The sequence below is a fragment of the Centropristis striata genome, chromosome 9 (genome assembly GCF_030273125.1).
Source record: "Centropristis striata isolate RG_2023a ecotype Rhode Island chromosome 9, C.striata_1.0, whole genome shotgun sequence".
In the NCBI taxonomy this organism is placed as follows: domain Eukaryota; kingdom Metazoa; phylum Chordata; class Actinopteri; order Perciformes; family Serranidae; genus Centropristis; species Centropristis striata.
The window spans coordinates 38,396,160-38,418,317 of NC_081525.1; the positions used below are offsets into that span (position 1 = coordinate 38,396,160).

The 22,158-nt window shown below is 38.6% G+C and overlaps 2 protein-coding genes across 6 annotated transcripts in view; one reads left to right on the plus strand and one right to left on the minus strand.

Moving 5' to 3' along the window:
* Positions 1-1,782, plus strand: part of si:dkey-110c1.10 (unconventional myosin-Vb) — a 30,693-nt gene extending 28,911 nt beyond the window's left edge. The window contains exon 35 of the mRNA XM_059341989.1: positions 1,094-1,782. Coding sequence (XP_059197972.1) covers positions 1,094-1,255 — 162 coding nt within the window. The 3' untranslated portion in view covers positions 1,256-1,782. The remainder of the gene's footprint in view (positions 1-1,093) is intronic.
* Positions 1,783-7,345: 5,563 nt separating this feature from the next.
* The window catches only part of unc13a (unc-13 homolog A (C. elegans)), an 89,645-nt gene continuing 74,832 nt past the window's right edge, over positions 7,346-22,158 (minus strand). For 2 of the 5 annotated variants that reach the window (XM_059341982.1, XM_059341984.1), the window contains 7 exons: positions 21,453-21,482; positions 19,061-19,117; positions 18,835-18,915; positions 17,631-17,778; positions 9,817-9,909; positions 9,352-9,511; positions 7,346-7,980 (listed from right to left, as the gene is read on the minus strand). In XM_059341982.1, coding sequence (XP_059197965.1) covers positions 7,692-7,980; positions 9,352-9,511; positions 9,817-9,909; positions 17,631-17,778; positions 18,835-18,915; positions 19,061-19,117; positions 21,453-21,482 — 858 coding nt within the window. In that variant the 3' untranslated portion in view covers positions 7,346-7,691. Of the gene's footprint in view, positions 7,981-9,351; positions 9,512-9,816; positions 9,910-16,769; positions 16,827-17,630; positions 17,779-18,834; positions 18,916-19,060; positions 19,118-21,452; positions 21,483-22,158 lie in introns of all 5 variants that reach the window. The other 3 variants (XM_059341983.1, XM_059341985.1, XM_059341981.1) reach the window with 2 other exon arrangements.

The following is a 22,158-nucleotide window of genomic DNA, read 5'->3' on the forward strand; positions in this document are numbered from 1 at the left end:
GAAAAAAGGTGTCCCGAGTCCAATGAAGCCCTCAGTTCATCTGACTCTCTGTCTGTGTGTAAGATCATTTAATTCAAATGTTACAGCCCGTGCATGTGTACGTTTTCCTGGACACGAGCACGCTGCTAAGCCTACTTTTTAACCTTAAAAGGACACAACCTATACCTATTATTATCTTTATATTCAAGTTCCAATGCCTTTACTGTCTGACAATTCCCAGATATTAACCCTCTATGGTACGCAGTTAGGGAAAAACTGTTTGGAGTGTTTTTTTTGTCTTACAATAGACTAAATAAACAAAATCTGAAGAATTTCATAATTATTTTTTGGGAAGTTTTTGGGGTTTGTTGTTCGTAGGCAACATTGTATCATAACGGTGCACAAGTGAAAAAGAGTTTCTTAAAATTAATTTAATTTAATAGACATGTGTAAAAGACTCAGTAGCTTCAACAGGGTACAATACATAAACATTTTAAATTTAAAAACATTATAAAAGGAACTTTTTTAACCGGTTTCTTGTCTGAATGTTGCCTGTAGGCAACATTGTACCATTGAACCAACGACCCATTGAAATGAATGTCTTGAACAGTCTAAGTGTATGAAACTATCAAAAATGAAGGTTTACTCATCTATCAGTAGGAATATATTTTTTCCAGATGGAAAAGGGCCAGGAAATTACGTTTTGAGTGATTTTTTGTGGCGAAAAATAGCAAAGCTGTTTCCTTTGGAAAAGTCTGCAAAATAGGGTTTCAATATGGCCTCCTGGAGGTCATGTGAAAAATTAAAGCATTGCTATTGGTTCCCTATACTCTTCCCTCTTTTTTAAAGTATCGCATTACTTAAAATGATGCATTGTAGAAATTTGACAGGCAAAAAATGGGTATGTTGCCTGAGGGCAACACCGTACCATAGAGGGTTAATGGTCATTATACTGGTTGGAACCAGTTTCTACCTGAAGACTCTGGCTGTTCTGAACAAAGGTTCATACTGAGGCCTTTTAACACAGCAGAACTTTTAGTTTTAGAGTAATGTAAATCTGTAGAAGAAAATACAAAATGTCTAATGTGAGATGTCTCTGTCTTTTTTCCTCCAGGGACTTCTCAAAGGCCGTTCAGAGGGTCAGCCTCCTCAGCTCCTCATGGATGTGAGGAGAGTGTTTCCTGTCACATTTCCCTACTCGCCTCCTCCTCTCCTCCATGCTGAGCAGTTAGTCATCCCCGACTCCCTCAAGATCTCTTTCCTCCGCAGAGTCTAGAATAGGATGTCTGGCCTCTTCACTGCAAATACATTAATGTTTTAGCAAATTTAAATCCCCAGCGTATTGAATTCAGTCCTTTGAAATTTAAATAACTTCCAGGAGGTTTTGTGAACTTAATTTCCTTTCTGATTTTTTTTTTTTAGTGGCACCAAGGTGTTTAATTAATTTGTTAATTATCAGTGGATTTGTGCACCGTAGAGGGTCAGAGTGATTATGTAAAATCTCAGCTAGCTGGATTTTAAATGGCATTAATGCTGGAATACAAAGTGTTTCTTTAAGTAGGCCTAAAGATTTAGATAAAATGAACCAGAAATAACACTCTAGCAACGATTATCTCAGTATAGTTTGACAAACAAGGAACAAGATGATTATTTTTTCAGATTTTATTGGAAGCAGAAACACAATGAGACTGCAGTCCCAGTAACCTCAACCCCCAATAAGAACAACCAGAATAAAAAAAAACGCAAAAAATTAGAAACATCTCGTGTATAAAAAAATTCTCATGCGAGTACTTTGTACCACTACACATCATCAGTAATACATATTTATATATTCACAAACATTTGAAAAATAGAAAACAATAATGAAATATCAAAATAAAAGAGAGAGACAACAATTGGCAATTAACATCAAATAATTATGCGTGCTGGCACAATACATTTTTTTCTTTTTGTTTTATTGTTCCTATCATGCACCTTTTCTGGAAGTACTGTGCAGCTGTCTGTCTGTCAGCTGGACAGAACAGATCATGCATGTCTGTCTGCTCATTTCTGTGTGCTTTTCATTGTGCTTCTACATTTATGCTTGTCCTTAACATGTGTATGCATTCCTGTTCCACATGCCAGTCCAATGCCCCAACACGCAAACTGAGCCTCTGACGGAGGAGACTAAAGTATCATTGTCAACAGCAATAAATAAAGATTTTTTTTTCGTGGCATTTCCAGCTATGTGACAGTTGTGTACCTGCTTTTTAAAGTTATTAAAAGACTGTGCAGATGTCCCCTTGAATAAAAAGACCTTGTACACACCAGAGAGTGATCATATGTTTAGATTAGTTTTTCTGAGCTAAGGGTGTATTTATGTGGCTCTTCATTGAGCTTATTAATTTATAAGATTTGTACAAATTGCTTGTTATTCTTCTTCAGTGTGTACACGGCCTTCCTTCATCTTTCAGTAATCGCTACATATCCAGATTGGGCACCCACACACACACATAATCCTCAACTGCCCAGTCACCCAGAGCAAAAAATTCAAGTCTACAAAAGAGCAGCAAACTTCACTTCACATAGTCTGACATGTGTTTGTTACGGCCGAGCTATTTACAACAACAATCGATCTGTTTCCAGATTATTCCCCACAGCGCTGAAAAGCTGTACAAACAAATTTCAGTCTCTAATCAGCTCTACTACAGCTGCGATATTTGGCCCATTACAATAGAGACAGCATGTACAACATATCAGACAAACACTTGTGCTGATATAATAAGAATAATCCACAATGTAAACATTATAAGACTGCTTCAAAAATGACTCATCTACATAGATTTCTATAGATTAGATGCATAGAGTTCAGTTCTTACACCTTGTTCAAAAAGAGGGGGCGTGGTAAATTAATCATTTATGAGATCAAGTGCTTTTGGGGGAACTTAAAGGGGACATATTATAGAAAAACTCATTTTTTCAGGGCTCGTGCACATGCGTTTGGGTGTCTAGATTTCTGATTCTGCCAATCAGAAAACATCTTTAAATATTTAAACAAGCCATTCAGATTTGCTCCTTTATTTCCACACTGTAAAACCCAACTTATTGTTTCAACTTTAATATTTGAGTGTCAATGCTGCGAAAGAATTTTATGTCAAGACAACAAGGGAAAAGGAGTAACCTCAAATGATTCTTGCTATTTGACTCAATATTTTAGGTTAAAATGACTTTTTGCACAAATCTTGTTGTATTGTAAAAGGAAAATTTTGTTATAATAACAAACAAGTAACATTGGGTTTTACAGTGCACCTACTGATTGGCAATTTTTGCAAGCCAATCAGAGCAGACTGGGGTTTTTCTTAAAGAGACAGTTGCTAAAACAAAGTGTTTCAGATAGAGGGTGAATTTAGGTATATTCAGATAGACAGTATGAGAAAATGAATGTGTTTTCTGAACATTAAAGCATGTAAACATGTTCTGGTAGAAACCCAAAATACAAGTATGAGCCTGAAAATAAGTATAATATGTCCCCCTTTAAAAAGAGGCAGAAATAGAAAAATCAAAACACCCTGTTTTTTATTAAACCTGGACTCTTTCTTTCTCCTGGATGCTTTTTTTGTTCACAAGAAATATACACACTTTTGATAGATAAATAAATCAATCAATCTTTTTTTTTCTTCTTTTTAAAAAAAAGGGCATTCATGAAAATAGAAGTTGAATTAAGAGACATGCCAGACAGTCAATAGTCAATTCAAAACATTTAGTTTCACATGAAATTGGCTCTAGATTGAAGAAATGAATTTAAATGTGGGATGATTTGAAGCGTTGATGTGTAATTCCTGTTATTCCATAAATTACAATTTCTGAAGAAAAAAAAAAGGATAAGGATCAGCGTATAAATGTTTTATTATGGGTGCATTAAAGACCCTGTGCTTCTATATCTTCGCACTACATCTCTACTAAGCTGTAGGCCCTCTTTTAAATGTCAGCTCCAGACCTGGTGTGGTCTGGATCTGCAGCCCTTAAGCAGAGGTCGAACTTCTCGCTATCAGAGATCAGGGATACAGCACCTGCAGATGGTAGATCATTACTGATTTTTGCTCTCCCTGCAGTGCAGCGTGTGGTTTTGTAACGCACGTATATATATATTTTGCCTCAGAGTATGTTCTTTTTGCAAAATAGGGTCTCCGTTTTTTATGATCTCCTTATATGCAGGTTTTGAATCGGCAAACTGTTTATTTTTTTGAAGAAGAAAAGGCAGTGGCAGTTTTTCTTCCTCTAGTGCAGTAGTTCTCAACCTTTTTGAGTCATGACCCCCAATTTAACATGCATGTTATCCGTTATGTTAGAATCGCACAGTTCAGATGTTACAAACTCAGTTGATACGACGTATTTTGGACAAATAATGAAGCAGACAACAACTAAAAACAGCTTCAAGCCAGAGACTCCTTGTAAAGTAATAACTTGCTACTTTGGCATTTGTCAGAAAAGACAGAAAATGACCCAAAAAAGAATCAAATTGACCAGAAAATGACAGAAAATTATCAAAAAAAAAAGACACAAATTGAGCAAAAAAGACACAAAATGACCAAAAAAGACACAAAATTACAAAAAAAGACACAAAATTACCCAAAAAAGACAAATAAGGCCAAAAAAGACAAAAAAAGGCCAAAAAATACAAAAAAAATACAAAAAAGGACCAAAAAAAGTAAACAAAATTCCAAAAAAAGACACAAAATGACCAAAAAAAGACACCATATGACCAAAAAAAGCCAAAAAATTACTAAAAAAAAAAGCCAAAAAATTAGCAAAAAAGGCACAAATTGACCACAAAATGATTTAAAAAAAAGACACAAAGTGACCAAAAAAAGACACAAATTGACCATAAAATGATACAAAAAGACACAAAATTACCAAAAAAAGGAAACAAAATGACAAAAAAACCCCCACAAAATTACCAAAAAGACTAAAAAACAATAACACATGAACACTTTAACACAGAGCTGACTTCCAAAATGATTTGGCGACCCCCATAAAAATCATCTTGCGACCCCAACTGGGGTCCCGACCCCAAGGTTGAGAATAGCTGCTCTAGCATGCACCTTTCACACACACACCCACTACAGGGCTGTTGGGAATGTTTACAGTAACACAAATCCTAAGATATATAAGATGCATCCTCCCCAGAGTAAAAGACACTTTGTAAAATCCTCCGAAATCTGAAAATCTGAGTATGAAACCCCCTCTGTGTGTGACGTTCTTTGCTTGTGATGGCTTTCTGTGAATACATTTGCAGGTAACAGGCAACACGGGCGGCTACATGAGGTCAACATTAGAACATCTTACAAACACACTCGCACATTATGAGCTCCATGTGTGCTTGAAACGCACATTTCACATTCACTCTTCCACACACATATACACTCTGATGAATCACAGTGCTTGAAGGCGCGTTTTCATCAGATTCCTCTCTTTATAGGAGACACACAAACTGTACGAGGGTCAACAAGACAGAAGGCATTGAGGGTGTCAGGCAGTGTGCTCTGTTACTGGGTAGACGGACAAAAAGACAGACGAGGACAATCTTTCTCACACGTCCATAGAATAATCATGTATATAACTTTACATGTGTCCTTCATTTATTATACTATGATATATAGAATTATTTAAATATAAATATAATTTGGAAGAGAGCAGTAAATAAATATTAAAATTATCTTAACTAAATAGTGCTTTGTCCCTCACCCAATATCTGGAATGTTTTGAGGCCTTGCAGCCGTTGTTGTTGTTGTTGTTGTTTATGGGTCAGTTGGACAGTTGGTCCTGTTGTGCTTAGGGCTGGTCTTGGCATATTTCAGAGATTATCTGTTGTTGGCACTTGCCGTCCCTTCTCTTAGCGCACACAGGCAGGCCAGGGAAGGGACGAGAGGAAGCCAAAATATTAAAGGCTACAACATATTTCTCACCTCAACCAGTCAAACGAGGTGTGTGTGTTTTATATGGAAAAGGGTTGCAGCAGTGTGCCAGTTTCCTGGTATAGTGTGTAAACTAACAGTGTGCATTTGCTTATCTGGGGTATTGAAAAAAATGTTTGATTAACCCATAAGAACCCAGACCTAGTAATCTTTAAAGGAAAATAATGGGGGATATACCACAGACCAAGTGGACCACATAGAACACATTTATGATGTTTTTAAAAAAAATACTACACCTAAATGTCAAAGATCTGTGATGTGACATAAACATTACATTGGGCGTTTATGGTATTTGTGTTCATAATATTTCTTGTTTTAAAATAAATTAACTAGACATTTTCTGCTTACAGAGACACAAATTTGACTTTTTCTTTGCATCTCAACAACATTTATCAAAATTGAGACATTAATAATGCTGTTTAACAACAAATTATCACAAATTTTCAGATTTGTTTTTACGCAACAAATTAATAATAAATAAAAAAACAAATAACCATTTGCCTTTTTGTTTGCATCTCCATAACATATATCAAAAGTGTGACAGGAAATGTGGTCAGAACAACTTAAATGCAATACAGGACACCCTATTAATGGGTTAGACTTGTTAAATGGGTTTACTCTTAGATTCTAGAAGATTTAAAGTGTTTGTTACAAGGGTGTCACCATGGGTTCTTATGGGTTAATTTTCAAAGGTAGACATAATTTCATTTAAGAAAATTATTTCAAGTTTAAATAATAACCCTCTGTTTTGATTCCTTTAGGGGTCATTATCAGTGGTGGAACAAGTATTCAGATCCTTTACTTAAGTAAAAGTACTAATACCACACTGTGAAATTACTCCACTACAAGTAAAAGTCCTGCATTCAAAACTTACTGAAGTAAAAGTACAAAAGTATCAGCATCAAAATGTACTTAAAGTATCAAAAGTAAAAGTACTCGTTATGCAGCACACCCCCACTCATTGTAATGTATTATCTAATATATTATTAGATTATTTGTATTGATGCATTTATGCAAGTAGTGCTTTAATTTTTTTTTTTTAAATGGGGCTGATTTTAACCACTTAATATACTGTTGTGAGGTTTAACTTAAAAAAAAAATGTCTCATGACTTTACATTTTTTAAGTTTTTATGTTAAATTTCGACCTGAAAAGTAACTAAAGCTGTCAGCTAAATGTAGTGGAGTAAAAAGTACAATATTTGCTTAAAAATGTAGTGGAGTAGAAGTATAAAGTCACATAAAATAGAAATACTCAAGTAATGTAAAAGTACCTCAAAATTGCACTTAAGTACAGTACTTGAGTAAATACTTACGTACTTAGTTACTTTCCACCACTGGTCATTATATAATAAAAATAAGAATTTAAATCTGTGATAAGATTATCTAAGATTAGCTAGATTAGCTAATTAGCTAAGATTATCATACCGGGAAAATCTCAGACCATTGCAACCCTAGTTTGGGATGAAACAACTCACCTCTACGGACAGAGGAAAGTCAATATATGCTTTATATGTTTTAACTTTATGTATTGTTCATTAAAAATAATGGCTGATAATATCTGCAAGACACTGGTGCTTTTTAAAGAAAACGTGTGATGACTTGTTTCGCACTGTGTTCTTTCCTTGAAATGAATGTATTTACAGCACTGGATGTGTGGTGTCTTATCTGTGCTTTTACAACACTGGATCATCAGGGCAGTGACTAGCAGTGGCTCAGAGAGCTCCGGGGCAGTAGGTGGTTGTTTTAAATCCCGTCTCTTAGCTCCGGCCCTCCTCTGCAGAGCGCTGGTCCGACTTGAGCTTGACGAACTCCTTGGCCACGTCGTCGTTGTTGCGCTGGGAGAGGATGCGCAGCACGGTGAGGCCTGTCTCGTCCATGTGGATGCGTTTACCCAGAGGAAGCCAGCAGGCCACGCTGCCTTTGGACGCCATGTCCTTCAGCTGCAGGACGGCCATGCCCACGGTGCGGTCCTCCCGGGCGAAGCAGTAATCCTTCACGCACACCTGCAGCTCGTAGCACTCAGGACCCACCTCGCTACTCAGGGTGCTGCAGTGGAGAGCAGAGCGTTAGCAACAATCTGTTCACACAACCAAAAAACACAACAACCCATCATTAGGGCCTCGGGGCAATCGCACTGAGCACTGGTCCCATACAGCAATAGCTGTAGGGACCAGTGCTCGGGGCGAAGCCTACTGTTATACTGTGGATTTTTTCTTCTTCCTCTTCCGGACGCAATTTCATCCCGCTACTAGTCCTACAACTTGAAGAGTTGCAGGACAAATTATATATCAAAACGTGCGGTTTGATCGGGATCGGTGTGCTATTACTTTTCTCTACAGAATATGAATTTTTCGCGACGTAAGTTGCGAAAAACTGCCCAAAATTTTGCATTGAAATGAATGAGACGGCCAAAAAAAATGAGCGAAAAAGAACAATAATTGGAGATTTTTAAACGTCTACTTCTCCGGCATAATTTCACCTAGAGACTCCATTTAAACTTTAAACAGTAGACACAAGTCTTGTGTATTGGTGTATTAATCCACGTTTCGATAGGTCATATAGTTTTTTATCAATCCCTGTTCAATGACCATGATCATTTTTGGAGAAATTCTGAGATTATAATGGGTGTGTATTGCACGGAATGTTCGTGTCAGAGTGTGTGACATCATCGCCAGAGTGTAGAGGGAGAGAAGAAATTGTCAAAAAATAAATTTGAAAACTGCGCTCCAGGCCACAAATTCCACTCTACAGAAATAATTTATACATAGAAACGTAGGAAAATTTGTCTTCTCCCTCACAATCCTCTGGTAAAGCTGTCAGAGTTATAGTTTGGGCGTACGACGCACAGATGATCCACCAACACCACCAACAGCCTCATTGGCTCCCATATTAAAAACGCAAGATTTCTAAAAAAAAGGAAGATGAACAGTTTTTTTAGATCGCTCTAACAAAGCTATTTTTTCATTTTTCTGAAAAAAAAACCACATGTAGACGTTCAGGAAGAACTCAGGATGCTAAAAGTGAAGTCGGATCAATGATAGGTATTATGGTTTTGCCAAAAATGCTTTCTGCTCGAGGCCAGAAATTCCAGTCCGTCAGTCTCTGCTGTCACTATGCCGGAACAGGTGGCAGTTAATTCAGTTGATTGCTTTGATCTGATTGCCTTTGATCTTTGATGTGATTACAGGTACAGATACACACACACACACACACATGCACATAAGTGTGCACACTCCTCACAAATGCAAACACATGCTTCAAACACACACACACACACACACACACACACATTTTGAGGTTAAAGGGCATAGTTGGAAATCTCTGAAGAATCTCATCATAGTGTACACACCCCGGCAGTAGCCCCCGTAGCCCTTTCAGAATTTCCCCAGAGGAAATTTTCTAGTTATTATTACTCACAAGGTGAAGGTTTCATTGTATTTGGGAGCCCAACTGTTGTTCTTCGACTTGGTGGCGTACTTCCTCTTCTTGTCGCTGAGGTGAGGGCCGATGATATAAACCTCCACAAATGGCCGGAATATTCCCTGCGTCTGCCACCTCAGGTCGTTGGCAGCCACCACTGAGACGGAGAGAGAGATTGAGGGAGAGGAAATGGAGGACAAGAGAGTGTGAAGGTGTGGGTGAGAGAGACAGAGAGAGAGACAAGAATAATGTGGAGAAAATGTGTGAAAATGTGGAGCGGTGAGAAAATTCAGAACAAGAAAATACTGGCTCTCCCTCAGGTCTTATATTAAGCTCCTTGGTGAGATTAAAGTCATATTATTCTTTAGCAGCTGAAAAGGGCACTGGCTTTTATGCCTATGCCATATCATGACATAGTCAGAGGATCGTTTCAGAGAGATATAGATATATATTTCCCTTTACCTTTCACTGTGACCTTGTGCTCTCCAGTGTTGGGGTGAGTGAAAATCTCCACATGGATGGACACCTCTCCCACGGCATCGTCCACCCCAGAGCCTGACAGGACAGACAGACAGACAGACAGACAGACAGTGAGGACCATATTAAAGTCTTTGAATGTGAAAACATGGCGTCTCTGTGCTCCTATTACCGACCAAACACTCACACAAACCACCGTGCCAAAACTGTCCTCCTCATTTTGAAAGGTTACGCACCAACTCCATTTCAATTTAATAAAGTGAGCATTGGAATGGATTTGACTGAAACCTTTTTGAATATTACACAGAATACAGTCTTTATTATGCAACCAATCACTGTGTAACAGGAGGAGTTGAAGTAAGGCATGGTGATCTGCTTGTGCATATGTTGTGGTCTGGAAGTGGTAAATCAGACAGAGCTGCTATGAGTGGGCAGATTGGCATTCTCTACATTATTATAACTATAATACATCTGCTGATGAAGCCCCACAACTTTACAACATTATTTCTTCCATGAGGAATTATGATTACATGACGCCTGAATAGCCTTTGTACGGATTTAGCGATTGAGAGGTAATAATTTGGACTCAGTGAGGACAGTAATTTGTGCCCACTCATAGATGCAAGTTGTCTGTTTGGATGCAAGGTGGTTAGTAAGAAGAAGACAGGAGAGAAGAAGCTGGAGAAGGTCAACTGACAGTGTGGTTCCCCTGACATAGATCAGGTCAAGACATGCTCAAATGGACACACCCATTCCTTGGTAAAGACCTTTACCCAAGCATGGCTAGAGGAGGAGCAGGAAAGGGGGAGGAGCTTATGGAGAGCGAGGCAGCCCGGCCTCCCGGAGCTGTCGGTGAAGGATGGCACAACGGACACTCAACTCTCTCAATAAACCAAATATGTTCTGCTCTATTTAACTAGTATTGTCATTATATTTCTCCACAGCGTTCTTGTACTTTAGTAGTTTTTATCTAACCGATACATCTGGCATTAGTGCACATCTGTATGTCCTGAATATGGGATCTGTCTTCTGTTGCTCTTCCAGATGTTTAATCATTCATTTTCCACCCCATTGAAGTTAACCTTTGAGATAGGCAAATTGGTGATTTTTGGCTGTATAAATGCTATAAATAACAATGATTTATATATACACTACCGGTCAAAAGTTTTAGAACACCCCAATTTTTCCAGTTTTTTACTGAAATTCAAGCAGTTCAAGTCAAATGAACAGCTTGAAAGGGTACAAAGGTAAGTGGTGAACTGCCAGAGGTAAATAAAAAAAGGTAAGGTTAACAAAAACTGAAAAATAATATACATTTCAGAATTATACAAGTAGGCCTTTTTCAGGGAACAAGAAATGGGTTAACAACTTAACTCTATGGAGTCTCGGGCTATTTTGTCCATTTTTGAATTCTTTTCATGTCTTTGTTAGTCATTTTGTGTCTTTTTTTGGTCATTTTGTGTCTTTTTTTAGTCCTTTAGTCCAACATAAAATGTGATTTTGAATCTTTTTTTTACTTTCAAAACACTATCATGCTCAATAAAGAATTTTAAATATTGCAAATGTGCATTAATTTCAGAGTACACTGAGACATTAAACTGCATAATTTTCAATTAAATTCTGGAAAAGTTGGTGTGTTCTAAAACTTTTGACCGGTAGTGTATATATATATATATTTATTTTTTTACACATTTTGCATGTAAATAAGGGTCAACTTTACATTTTATCCTGAAATACCAAATACACTGTTGCTCATGAATTTGGAATAAAACATTTTTTACTTCTTTCCATGAAATGATTGTGTCAATGTAATTTATTCTTGACAGATACGTGTTTTGGACACATAATGTTATCATTGCACTTGGTCAAAAGTGATGGGCAACAGTTTGGATTTGAGTTCATTCATCCCCTATCCTAGATAACTCAACTCCAGGTTCAGGTCTTTAGGTTCCTCGGCACCAAACTTCTCACTCCAAGACTTTTTCTAAGGTAGAGAAGACAGTGATGGCTCCACTCAGGCTCCAACTCTTTTGTCTGGGAGGGAGTTGGTGGATAAATCTTTCCACAGTGTGGCTCCGTTTACATGATGACGGTCTGAACAGAAGACGCAAAAGTGGCGTCACGTCTTCACTTTTTATTCCTCGTTTAGACGAGCGTTTTCGGGAGGAAATCTGCTGCATACGGTGACGCAAAAGTGTGTGGAATTGGATTGTATGCAGCCAGGCGGCATCACTTAAAGCCATAAGAGCATCTTTGGGCATGCAGAAGTTTTCACGCCACACATTTTCATCAGCTACTCCTTCCACAAAGTTCTCCACCATCACTAGATCTCCCAGGTCTCGTTCACAGCCGTCTGGCTCCTCCCACCAATCGCTGCATCCAGAATGTGATGGAGGTAATTCCAGATCCTTCTCTGTTCACTAATACTATCTGTACATATCCTGGACATTTGGTGGAAAGACTCCTGTAAGTTTATTAGAGCTGCCAGAGCAGCTTGAAGGTCCGACGCATGGAAATAATCCCACGTTTCTTTATTTTCCTGTACTGGAGCATGTATGTGACGTAAACACATATGTGACGTGAGCAGATCAGATCAGAGTTTTGTGTCTTGTCAGTGTAGACGGACACGCTACGGCGGAGCATATTTAACTTTTCCACTTTGGAAGGTGGTTTCAGATTTTTGCGTCTTTAACCCATTGAAGCCTGGAAAGCGTTTACATCGTTTTGTAGTATTTGCATAAGCTCTCAAATACTTTTTGAATTTCATTTCTACCTGCTACAGAGGATGAAAAATCTATTATTTAGTAGGAAGCGTTGACACTTCTGTTGAATTTCCAGAAAAACTTCAGGTTTTAGGGGCTTATTTTAAAATCGGCCAGAGGTTTTACAGGAAGTTTTAGGCGTCAATGGGTTAAGCCCCAAAAACGGCGTCACCGTCTAAACGAAAGGCACTTCCAATAAAATATTTTGTCGTTTTTACCCGCGGGCGTCCTGGTGTAAATGGGGCCTGTATTGGTGTGTGGTTTTGTGCTGTATGGGAACAAGTGGTTGAGATCCACAAACAACTCCAGAAGGATGCAGTGACAGATGGACATTAATTTTCAATGTTTTAATTAGTGTCTTCACTTTGTCGACGGTATCTTTGTGGCGACGACCAGCAGCCTGTGTGTGTGTGTGTGTGTGTGTGTGTTTTCAACCAGCCGCCCACTAAACAAGGTGTCTGTGGGAGTTAGACGGCAGAGTGTTCCTGGCATGCAGCTCTCTGCTTCTCTCCAGGGAGAATTATGGGATTGTTGGTCTCGCTGCCAACAGGACCAAAGAGAGCAGCAGTCATCCATCTGGCCTTGTCTACTCTATGGAGGACGTCCATAAAAGATGAGAAAGAAACTTTGCTGGCTGGGAGGCAGGAAGATGTTGCCAAGAAAACCAAGGCTTTTCTTCTTCAATAAACAATCAGAGGTAAGAATGTTTCTACCATATTGCAAATCTTCACCAGAATAAACATTCAAACTTACGACACGACTTTGAATATTCAAAGTCGTGTCATGATTGCGTCAAAGAATCGCACAAGGTCTCTGCATATACACAATTGACCTTTGATTATTCTTATTACAGATGATGCAGCTCATCGTCTACAGTACGTAGAGATGAGAGTCATCACTGATCAGCAGCAGCCGAGTTAAGATGAATAAATTTCACTCAGCCTCGATCAGTCATCCCGCTCTAATCATCTACTCTAATACGGTTAGAAAAGTGAGAGCTGCTCGGCAGGAAGCTCATTTGCATCCTTGTCACAGTCAAGGACATCCAGCAGCTGGCAGGAAGGCTAAAGACACACTCGTTTGTTTTCTATATACTATGTACCTTCACTATGGAAGCAGACGAAGCAACTGAACCTAACTGTGACATTCAACAACTTCAAGAAACTGCAAAATCACTAAGTGGATTGTGAAGAAGTATTTTACTTTGAAAACCATCTGTCTGAATTTGTATCATCTTTGAAACTTGTAAAAGGTCTAGTTAAGTTATGCAGTGACAGAACTTGATTTGATGCTGCCAAGCTGCAGCATACTGACAGTCTTCTCAATGGACAACAGTGGTATGAAAAGTGCTTAAAGCTCCAGTAAGACAGTAGTTCTCAACCTTTTTGAGTCGCGACCCCCAATTTAACATGCATGTTGTCCACGACCCCCGCTCACTGAACAGAATCTCACACGCACAGTTCAGATCACCCAAAAAAGAAACAAAATGACCAAAAAAAGGAAACAAAATGAACGAAAAAGATACAAATTGACCACAAAATGATAAAAAAAGACACAAAATGACCAAAAATGACACAAAATGACCAGAAAAGACACAAAATGACCAAAAAAGACACAAAATTACCCAAAAAAAGAAACAAAATGACAAAAAAACACAAAATGACTAAAAAAAGACACAAAATGACCAAAAAAGGCACAAATTGACCACAAAATGATAAAAAAAGACACAAAATGACCAAAAAAAATCACAAATTGACCACAAAATGATCGAAAAAAGACCCTAAATGACCAAAAAAGACACAAAATGATCAGAAAAAAGACACAAAAAACGACACAAAATGACCAAATACCACACAAATTGACAAAAAAAAAGACATTAAGTGACCAAAAATACTAAAACACATGAACACTTTAACACAGTAGAGACAGAGCTGACTTCCAAAGTGATTTGACGACCCCCAGAAAAAAGTTCACAAAATTCACATTTTTCAAGTGTAAAAAGTCAAGTAAAAGAACCACTTAGCTTATTTTGAATTGGTAAAATGCACAGTTTAAAAATATCTATATAAAAAAAACATTTACAGGGCTTTGACACTGCTGCAGGTGATCCAAGAAAAAGGAACTCAGTTATGTGACTGAAACCCCTTTTTTTGTTTACATTTTTGAAACTTAAAGTGCTCATGTGTTAATGTGTTTTAGTCTTTTTGGTCACTTAATGTCTTTTTTTTTGTCATTTTGTGTGGTTTTTTGTGTCTTTTTTTGATCATTTTGGGTCTTTTTTGGTCATTTTGGGTCTTATTTCGATCATTTTGTGGTCAATTTGTGATTTTTTTGGTCATTTTGTGTCTTTTTTGATCATTTTGTGGTAATTTTGTGTCTTTTTTTGATCATTTTGTGTCTTTTCTGGTCATTTTGTGTCTTTTTTGGTCATTTTGTGTCTTTTTTTTTATCATTTTCTGGTCAATTTGTATCTTTTTTGTTCATTTTGTTTCCTTTTTTGGTCATTTTGTTTCTTTTTTGGGTGATCTGAACTGTGCGTGTGAGATTGTGTTCAGTGAGCGGGGGTCGTGGACAACATGCATGTTAAATTGGGGGTCGCGACTCAAAAAGGTTGAGAACTACTGTCTTACTGGAGCTTTAAGCACTTTTCATACCACTGTTGTCCATTGAGAAGACTGTCAGTATGCTGCAGCTTGGCAGCATCAAATGAAGTCATCCACTGTGAATGTTTGACTCAAATCATTTGATAATAATCTAAAGTGACAGAAATCAGACCACCTGACCTGAGGGACTGTTTCTGATTGGCTCTATGTGAGAAGGGGGGGGTTGAGCACCATTCTCATCAGTGCTGCAGGGCGGGCCGCGCTGCACGTGAGAGCTGTGAGTGTGTTTGAAAGTGTGCGTCTCCGTCGGTGTTTGTGTGTGATGTCAAAGCAGGCGAGGACAGGGAGCCCTCCCAGACAAAACTGAGCCAACAGCCATCATTACTCTATTCTCCTCCTCTTCATCAGCGTCTTTCTTTCTCCTCAAACACAGACGCAGGCTGGTAACATGGGGGACGAGGATTTCCTCTCTGGAGTCAGACAATACAGTGATACACTGTGCTTCTGCTTCAACAATCTTAAGGACAGTCTTACTCAGTCACATTGGCTCTGTTCAGTCACTTGCTCTTCTTCTCGCCCACGTGTACACACACACACACACACGCACACATTCACACACACATTCTTGTACTTCTATCTTTGTGGGGACCCTCATTGGAATAGTGAATTCCCTTGCAAGGTTATAATAGTTTTGGATTTTTCATTAGTTTTAGTTTTAATTTTGTTGTGATTTTTTTTTAAATGCTTTAGTTTTAGTTTTAGTTTTTTGTAATGGGGTATTTATTGGGTGGGAGATTAAAAGAGGTCACAGTAAATTTTGTCTTTATTTCCTTTGTCTGATCCATCTTCATTATGTATGAAAAAAGTTGACAAAGACGAAAACGAAGGACATTTTCACTATAATTTTAGTTAGTTTTGTAACCTCACAATACAGTTTCAGTTAATGATCATTATCATGTAACCTTTAACCCTTAAAACAAAGTCTGAAATCTCAAAAAAGCCTTTAAAGAAGTGAGGACCGGCCGAAATGTCCTCACTTTGCAAAAATGTCCTCACTCTGTTGGTTAAAAACGTGTTCTGGTCCTCACTATGTAGGAAGTACAAGAACACACACACACACACACACACACACACACACACACACACACATACACACACACACACACACTCGCCTCGGGCCCCTCTGGGTGACATCATGCTGGATCAGGATTCCTTCATACTTTGATGCATTTCTGTTGGTTTTGTCTGATGTCAGCACATCATGCTTTGGTGTCTGCTCATACATACAGTCCATGGCGTATGTATTCAGTGCAGTTCTGTACATACAGACATCAGTGTGTACATTACATGCATGAATGCATAAAGTCTGTTTTAATTGTTGCGGTGGGCATGTGAGTGCGAGAGAGAAAAAGATGTTTCAATCTGTGCATTGCATTTTCTGTTGGGATGAGTTTGAGCAGGCAGGGGGGTTTTGGGATGCACATGGGGTGGAGGGTGGAGGGATTTGGGCTTTGGTCTGGAGGCTTTCTGGTGGTCCTGGATGTCTCAGGCCTTGAGCCTGAGAGCCACATACCCTTCTCTGGGTAAACATCCTCACTAGTGGTGAACCTCACCCCCTTCCCGCCGAACACTGGCCCACAAATGGGGCAGAAGGAGGAAGTAGACAGAAAAACAAGAAACATGTAGAAATATGAGGAATAACAGAGAAGAAAAACAGACCAACATTCATAAGTCTTGTCCTATAGAGATGGGAGAGATGCTGATAGATACATTGTTATTTTAATCAAGATTTTTTGATTATTCTGTTGTGCTGAACAATCCTGCAAAACATGCAAAACTCAAACAGATCTCCTGCTGTAAAAACAGACAAGGTACGCTCCAGAAACCACATGGCATTTTGCTAATTAAAATTTAAACGATCATCCGCTCAAATGGCATTTCTATCAGCGGCGCTCAGGGACAGCGTGTCAGCGTCAGCGCTTCCACAAAGATGATGGCTGTTATGCAGCCATCTGACGGCAGGATGGAGGCTGAGCAGCAGAATCAAAGAGTGAGAGAAAAGAGGGGGCGGGTATTTATTTTTTTCATTGCAAATAGCTGTCAGATCATGTAAAGAATAGTCTCTGTGTTTCCCCGAGGCAGGCTACCAGGAGACTCAGCATTTCAGAGCAGAGAGAAAATATTGTGCAGCTACAGCCTCGACTTCATGCTCTAAAAAGCAAGTGAGATATTTTCAGTATATAGCGCTCAGCATTGGGAAACCCTAATATCAACAGAGGAGTGGGAGACACTAAGGGAAAGGCTCCTCTGAGAGAGAAAACACTGATCTCAATCAGATAATTACACATTAGACTTTCACTTCACGCTACTGGAAACAGAGAGAATCACAAGAGAAAGAGACGAGTGTCACACAGAGTAAAGACCATTAGGTTACCTTGTGCATTCTGTGACTGGACAAAGGTCTTAATGAGTTTATCTGTAGCCTGCGTGTAGAGGGACAGGGCGTAGTGAAGAGACAGGAGGTCAGGACTCTTCTCCAGGAAAGTCTTCTTCAGACCAACACCACCAGCATGGAAGTATTGCTGACATAAACAAAGACAGGCAAACAGAAAAGAAGACAAGTGTTACTTCCAGCTGCCTAATATTCTTTGAAAAGATAAAGTACATATTGTTTACACAATAATCAACAGTCGCCCTCTGGGGTCGCAGAAACCTTGATATAGAGCAGTAGTTCTCAACCTTTTTGAGTCGCGACCCCCAATTTAACATGCATGTTGTCCGCAACCCCCACTCACTGAACACAATCTCACACGCACAGTTCAGATCACCCAAAAGAGAAACAAAATGACCGAAAAAGACACAAAATGACCAAAAATAGACACAAAATTACCAAACAAGACACAAATTGACCGAAAAAGACACAAATTGACCAAACAAGACACAAAATTACCAAAAAAGACACAAAATTACCAAAAAAAGACACAAAATTACCAAAAAAATTAACAAAATGACCAAAAAAGACACAAAATGACCAAAAAGACACAAAATGACTAAAAAAAGACACAAAATGACCAAAAAAAGGAATCAAAATGACCAAAAGAGACACAAATTGACCACAAAAAGACACAAAATGACCAAAAATAGACACAAAATGACCAAAGAAAGGAAACAAAATGACCAAAAAAGACACAAAATGACCACAAATAGACACAGAATGACCAAACAAGACACAAATTGACCGAAAAAGACACAAATTGACCAAAAAAGACACAAAATGACCAAAAAAAAGACACAAAATTGCCAAAAAAAGGAAACAAAATGACCAAAAAAGACACAAAATGACTAAAAAAAGACACAAAATTACCAAAAAAAGGAATCAAAATGACCAAAAAAGACACAAATTGACCACAAAATGATCAAAAAAAGACACAAAATGACCAAATTTTTTTTGCGTTTCTAAGCCCCTATAACGCCGTCACCGTCTAAACGAAAGGCACTTCCCATAAAATATTTTGTCGTTTTTACCCGCAAGCGTCCTCGTGTAAACGGGGCCTGTAATTTACTGTAATTTCCTCTAGTCATACCTTGGCACTGTCAACTTTAACTGTGAAACACATATGGCGGTAGTGAATTTCTACCTTGATGGTGTCCAGGGCCAGCTCTATCACAGCACACTGCTTAGGGGTGAGTGCTTTGGCCTCCTCTCGAACCATGTGCTCCTAAAAAACAACGACAAAAATAGAAGCAAAGACTGAAATGATCCATCTGCCCATTCATATGCCCGGTCTCGTATTTTCTAGACAATTAGAGTCTGGAGCACTGATGCCAGGCCCAGAGCATAATGGCATAAAAAACATGTTGTACCTTCAGCTTGGACAGCTGTCCCAGCTCCTTGGCAGCGTTAAAGATGAGCTGAGTGCCCTGGAAGAGACAGAAAGACAGACAGAAGAAAGGTAGGCAGAAGGAGAGAGCAGAGTATTGTTATTATCAGGACAATGCAGGGCAGCAGAAAACGGCTTAGTGTCACACAGAGGACAGTGACGTCTCTGACACACACATTCATAAACAGTCACTCTAAGCGGCTTTACAGATGTCAAGGTACTTTCTCCTTCAAGTGCTGTTATCACACTTATCTGTGTTTTTATTCATTCCAAAACATTACACTCCGCTGCACAAATCCACACACACACACACACACACACACACACACACACACACACACACACATTCTTGTACTTCTATCTTTGTGAGGCCCTCATTGGAATAGTGAATTCCCTTGCAAGGTTATAATAGTTTTGGATTTTTCATTAGTTTTAGTTTTAATTTTGTTGTGATTTCTTTAAAATGCTTTAGTTTTAGTTTAACGTTTTGTAATGGGGTATTTGTTGGGTGGGAGATTAAAAGAGGTCACAGTAAATTTTGCCTTTATTTCCTTTGTCTTATCCATCTTCATTATGTATGAAAAAAGTTGACAAAGACGAAAACGAAGGACTTTTTCACTATAATTTTAGTTAGTTTTGTAACTACACAATACAGTTTCAGTTAATTATTATTATCATGTAACCTTTAACCCTTAAAACAAAGTCTGAAATCTCAGAAAAGCCTTTAAAGAAGTGAGGACCGGCCGAAATGTCCTCACTTTGCAAAAATGCCCTCACTCTGTTGGTTAAAAACGTGTTCCGGTCCTCACTATGTAGGAAGTACAAGAACACACACACACACACACACACACACACACACACACACACTGAGACATTTCAGTACGGAGAGAAGGGAAAGTGGTTCAGCTCGTAGTGAGGGCAAGAGAGAAGATACACTCGTGCACTCATGAACACACACGTGCAGGTACACACGCACACACCTTTAAATAATATCCTTAGTTACAGCCTTAGGCATGGAATAAGCTCTTTTTATATTCTGTATGAGGCTAGGACATATTTTTATTTATAGTTTATATCATGGCACAAACAACATCACAATAATGCAACGAAATGAAACAAACATCACATATTAATTCTATTTGAAAAATGACAACAGTGTGGATTATTGAAACTATGATGTGTCTACTTATTTAGACTGTGTTTAGTTTACTGTAGGCGTTCATTGCTTGCCTGACTGGGTCATGTAAGGCAGCTATTCTCAACCTTGGGGTCGGGACCCCAATTGGGGTCGCAAGATGATTTCTGGGGGTCGCCAAATCATTTTGGAAGTCAGCTCTGTCTCCACTGTGTTAAAGTGTTCATGTGTTAAGGTGTTTTAGCCTTTTTTGGTCATTTCATGTCTTTTTTGGGTCATTTTGTGTGTTTTTTGGTCATTTTGTGTCTCTTTTGGTCATTTTGTTTCCTTTTTTGGTCATTTTGTGTCTTTTTTTAGTAATGTTGTGTCTTTTTTCGGTAATTTTGTTTCTTTTTCTGGTCATTTTGGGTCTTTTTCTGGTCATTTTGTGTCTTTTTTTGGTCATTTTGTGTCTTTTTTGGTCATTCTGTGTCTTTTTTGATCATTTTGTGGTCAATTTGTGTCTTTTTTTGGGGGGAATCTGAACTGTGCGTGATTCTGTTCAGTGAGTGGGGGTCGCGGACAACATGCATGTTAAATTGGGGGTCGCGACTCAAAAAGGTTGAGAACTACTGATGTAAGGTAATACAGCCACCTGCCACTGCTACACTATGTGAAACTGACAGATAATAAAATAGAGAGATGTGTCTTTTGTAGCAGGGGCTGCTGTGATGTAACTACTTAATTCCAAATATTCTCACCTTATGAGCACATTTTTGCAGCTTAAATGCACCACAAGCCGCAGGTGTCAACCATCACTTTAACTTCATGTTCCCCTTGAGTCCCATGAAGCTCTGCCGCTTTGACTTGCAATAGCACTTGCAGCTGAACCACACCCTTTTTTTTTTGTTTATTTCTGGTTCATGTTGCAGAAATGAACAAAAGAGTTTGTTTTTTTGCAATCCAAGTGGAATTAAGTGAGGAATGAACTCCTTGACTTCGAGTTTGTGGTGCCTTTAAGCCACAAACTTCTGCATTTAGATGTTGTGTGACCTGCGGTGAGGCAGTTAGCTACTGCTATAGCATTTCTCACAGCATATAAACAGCACTATAGAGGAATGTTGTGTAAAAACAAAAGTGAAAAATCAATATTTCCACTGCTTTGTTTGACTGGCGAGCTGAGGGAGAGAGACGAGGACACGGAGAGAAGACATAGAGGAGAGAGACAAGACACATTGATCTAGAGGGGTTTAGTCCTTACATCACTGTGAGAAGCACTCTTCAGCCTCCCCTGGAAAGAGAGCATGTGGTTAATATTTCAAGCAGTGGCCAGTCTCTGCAGTCTGATTCACTCTCACTGGCTACATGAGAAGATGCAAAAGTGTAATGTTGCTTTGCAAAATGTAGACAAAAGAGGAGGATCTCATCACTGCATGAGATGTCACCTCCTTTCACTGAGCTAAGTAGCTTTCCCTCCAAAGCAACAACCACAAAAAAACATAGTTTAACAATTTGCCAGCTGGCAGAAAAAACGAACAGCATATATGCTCACTAAATGGGTGGTAGTCTAGACGGAATTGTCCAAAAAGTGAAAGTGAGGAGCATTTATGGGTACAATTCAGGAACTGGCCTTCTTTACTTATTTCAAGGGTGCTGAATCCAAAAAAAATGGTTCCCAAGCGAAATCTAATTTGCATATCAATATGGCGGCCAAATTGCCCATCTTGCTCAGTTGTTGGACCATTTCCCCTATTTTTTTGTAAGTAGGCAATCAAGATGAGGAAATTAAGTTTCTGGATCTATAGTTTAGAGTCAGAGCAAGGATATAGTGGAGGCTCAGTGTCTTTTTTTTTAATGTATATCTATATATATGCAATATACCAACTTTTAAGGTCAAATTAAGCATTATTTGTGTGGTTTTTTTAAGGCCGACATAAATATTCAATCAATATCACTTTTAAATGTTC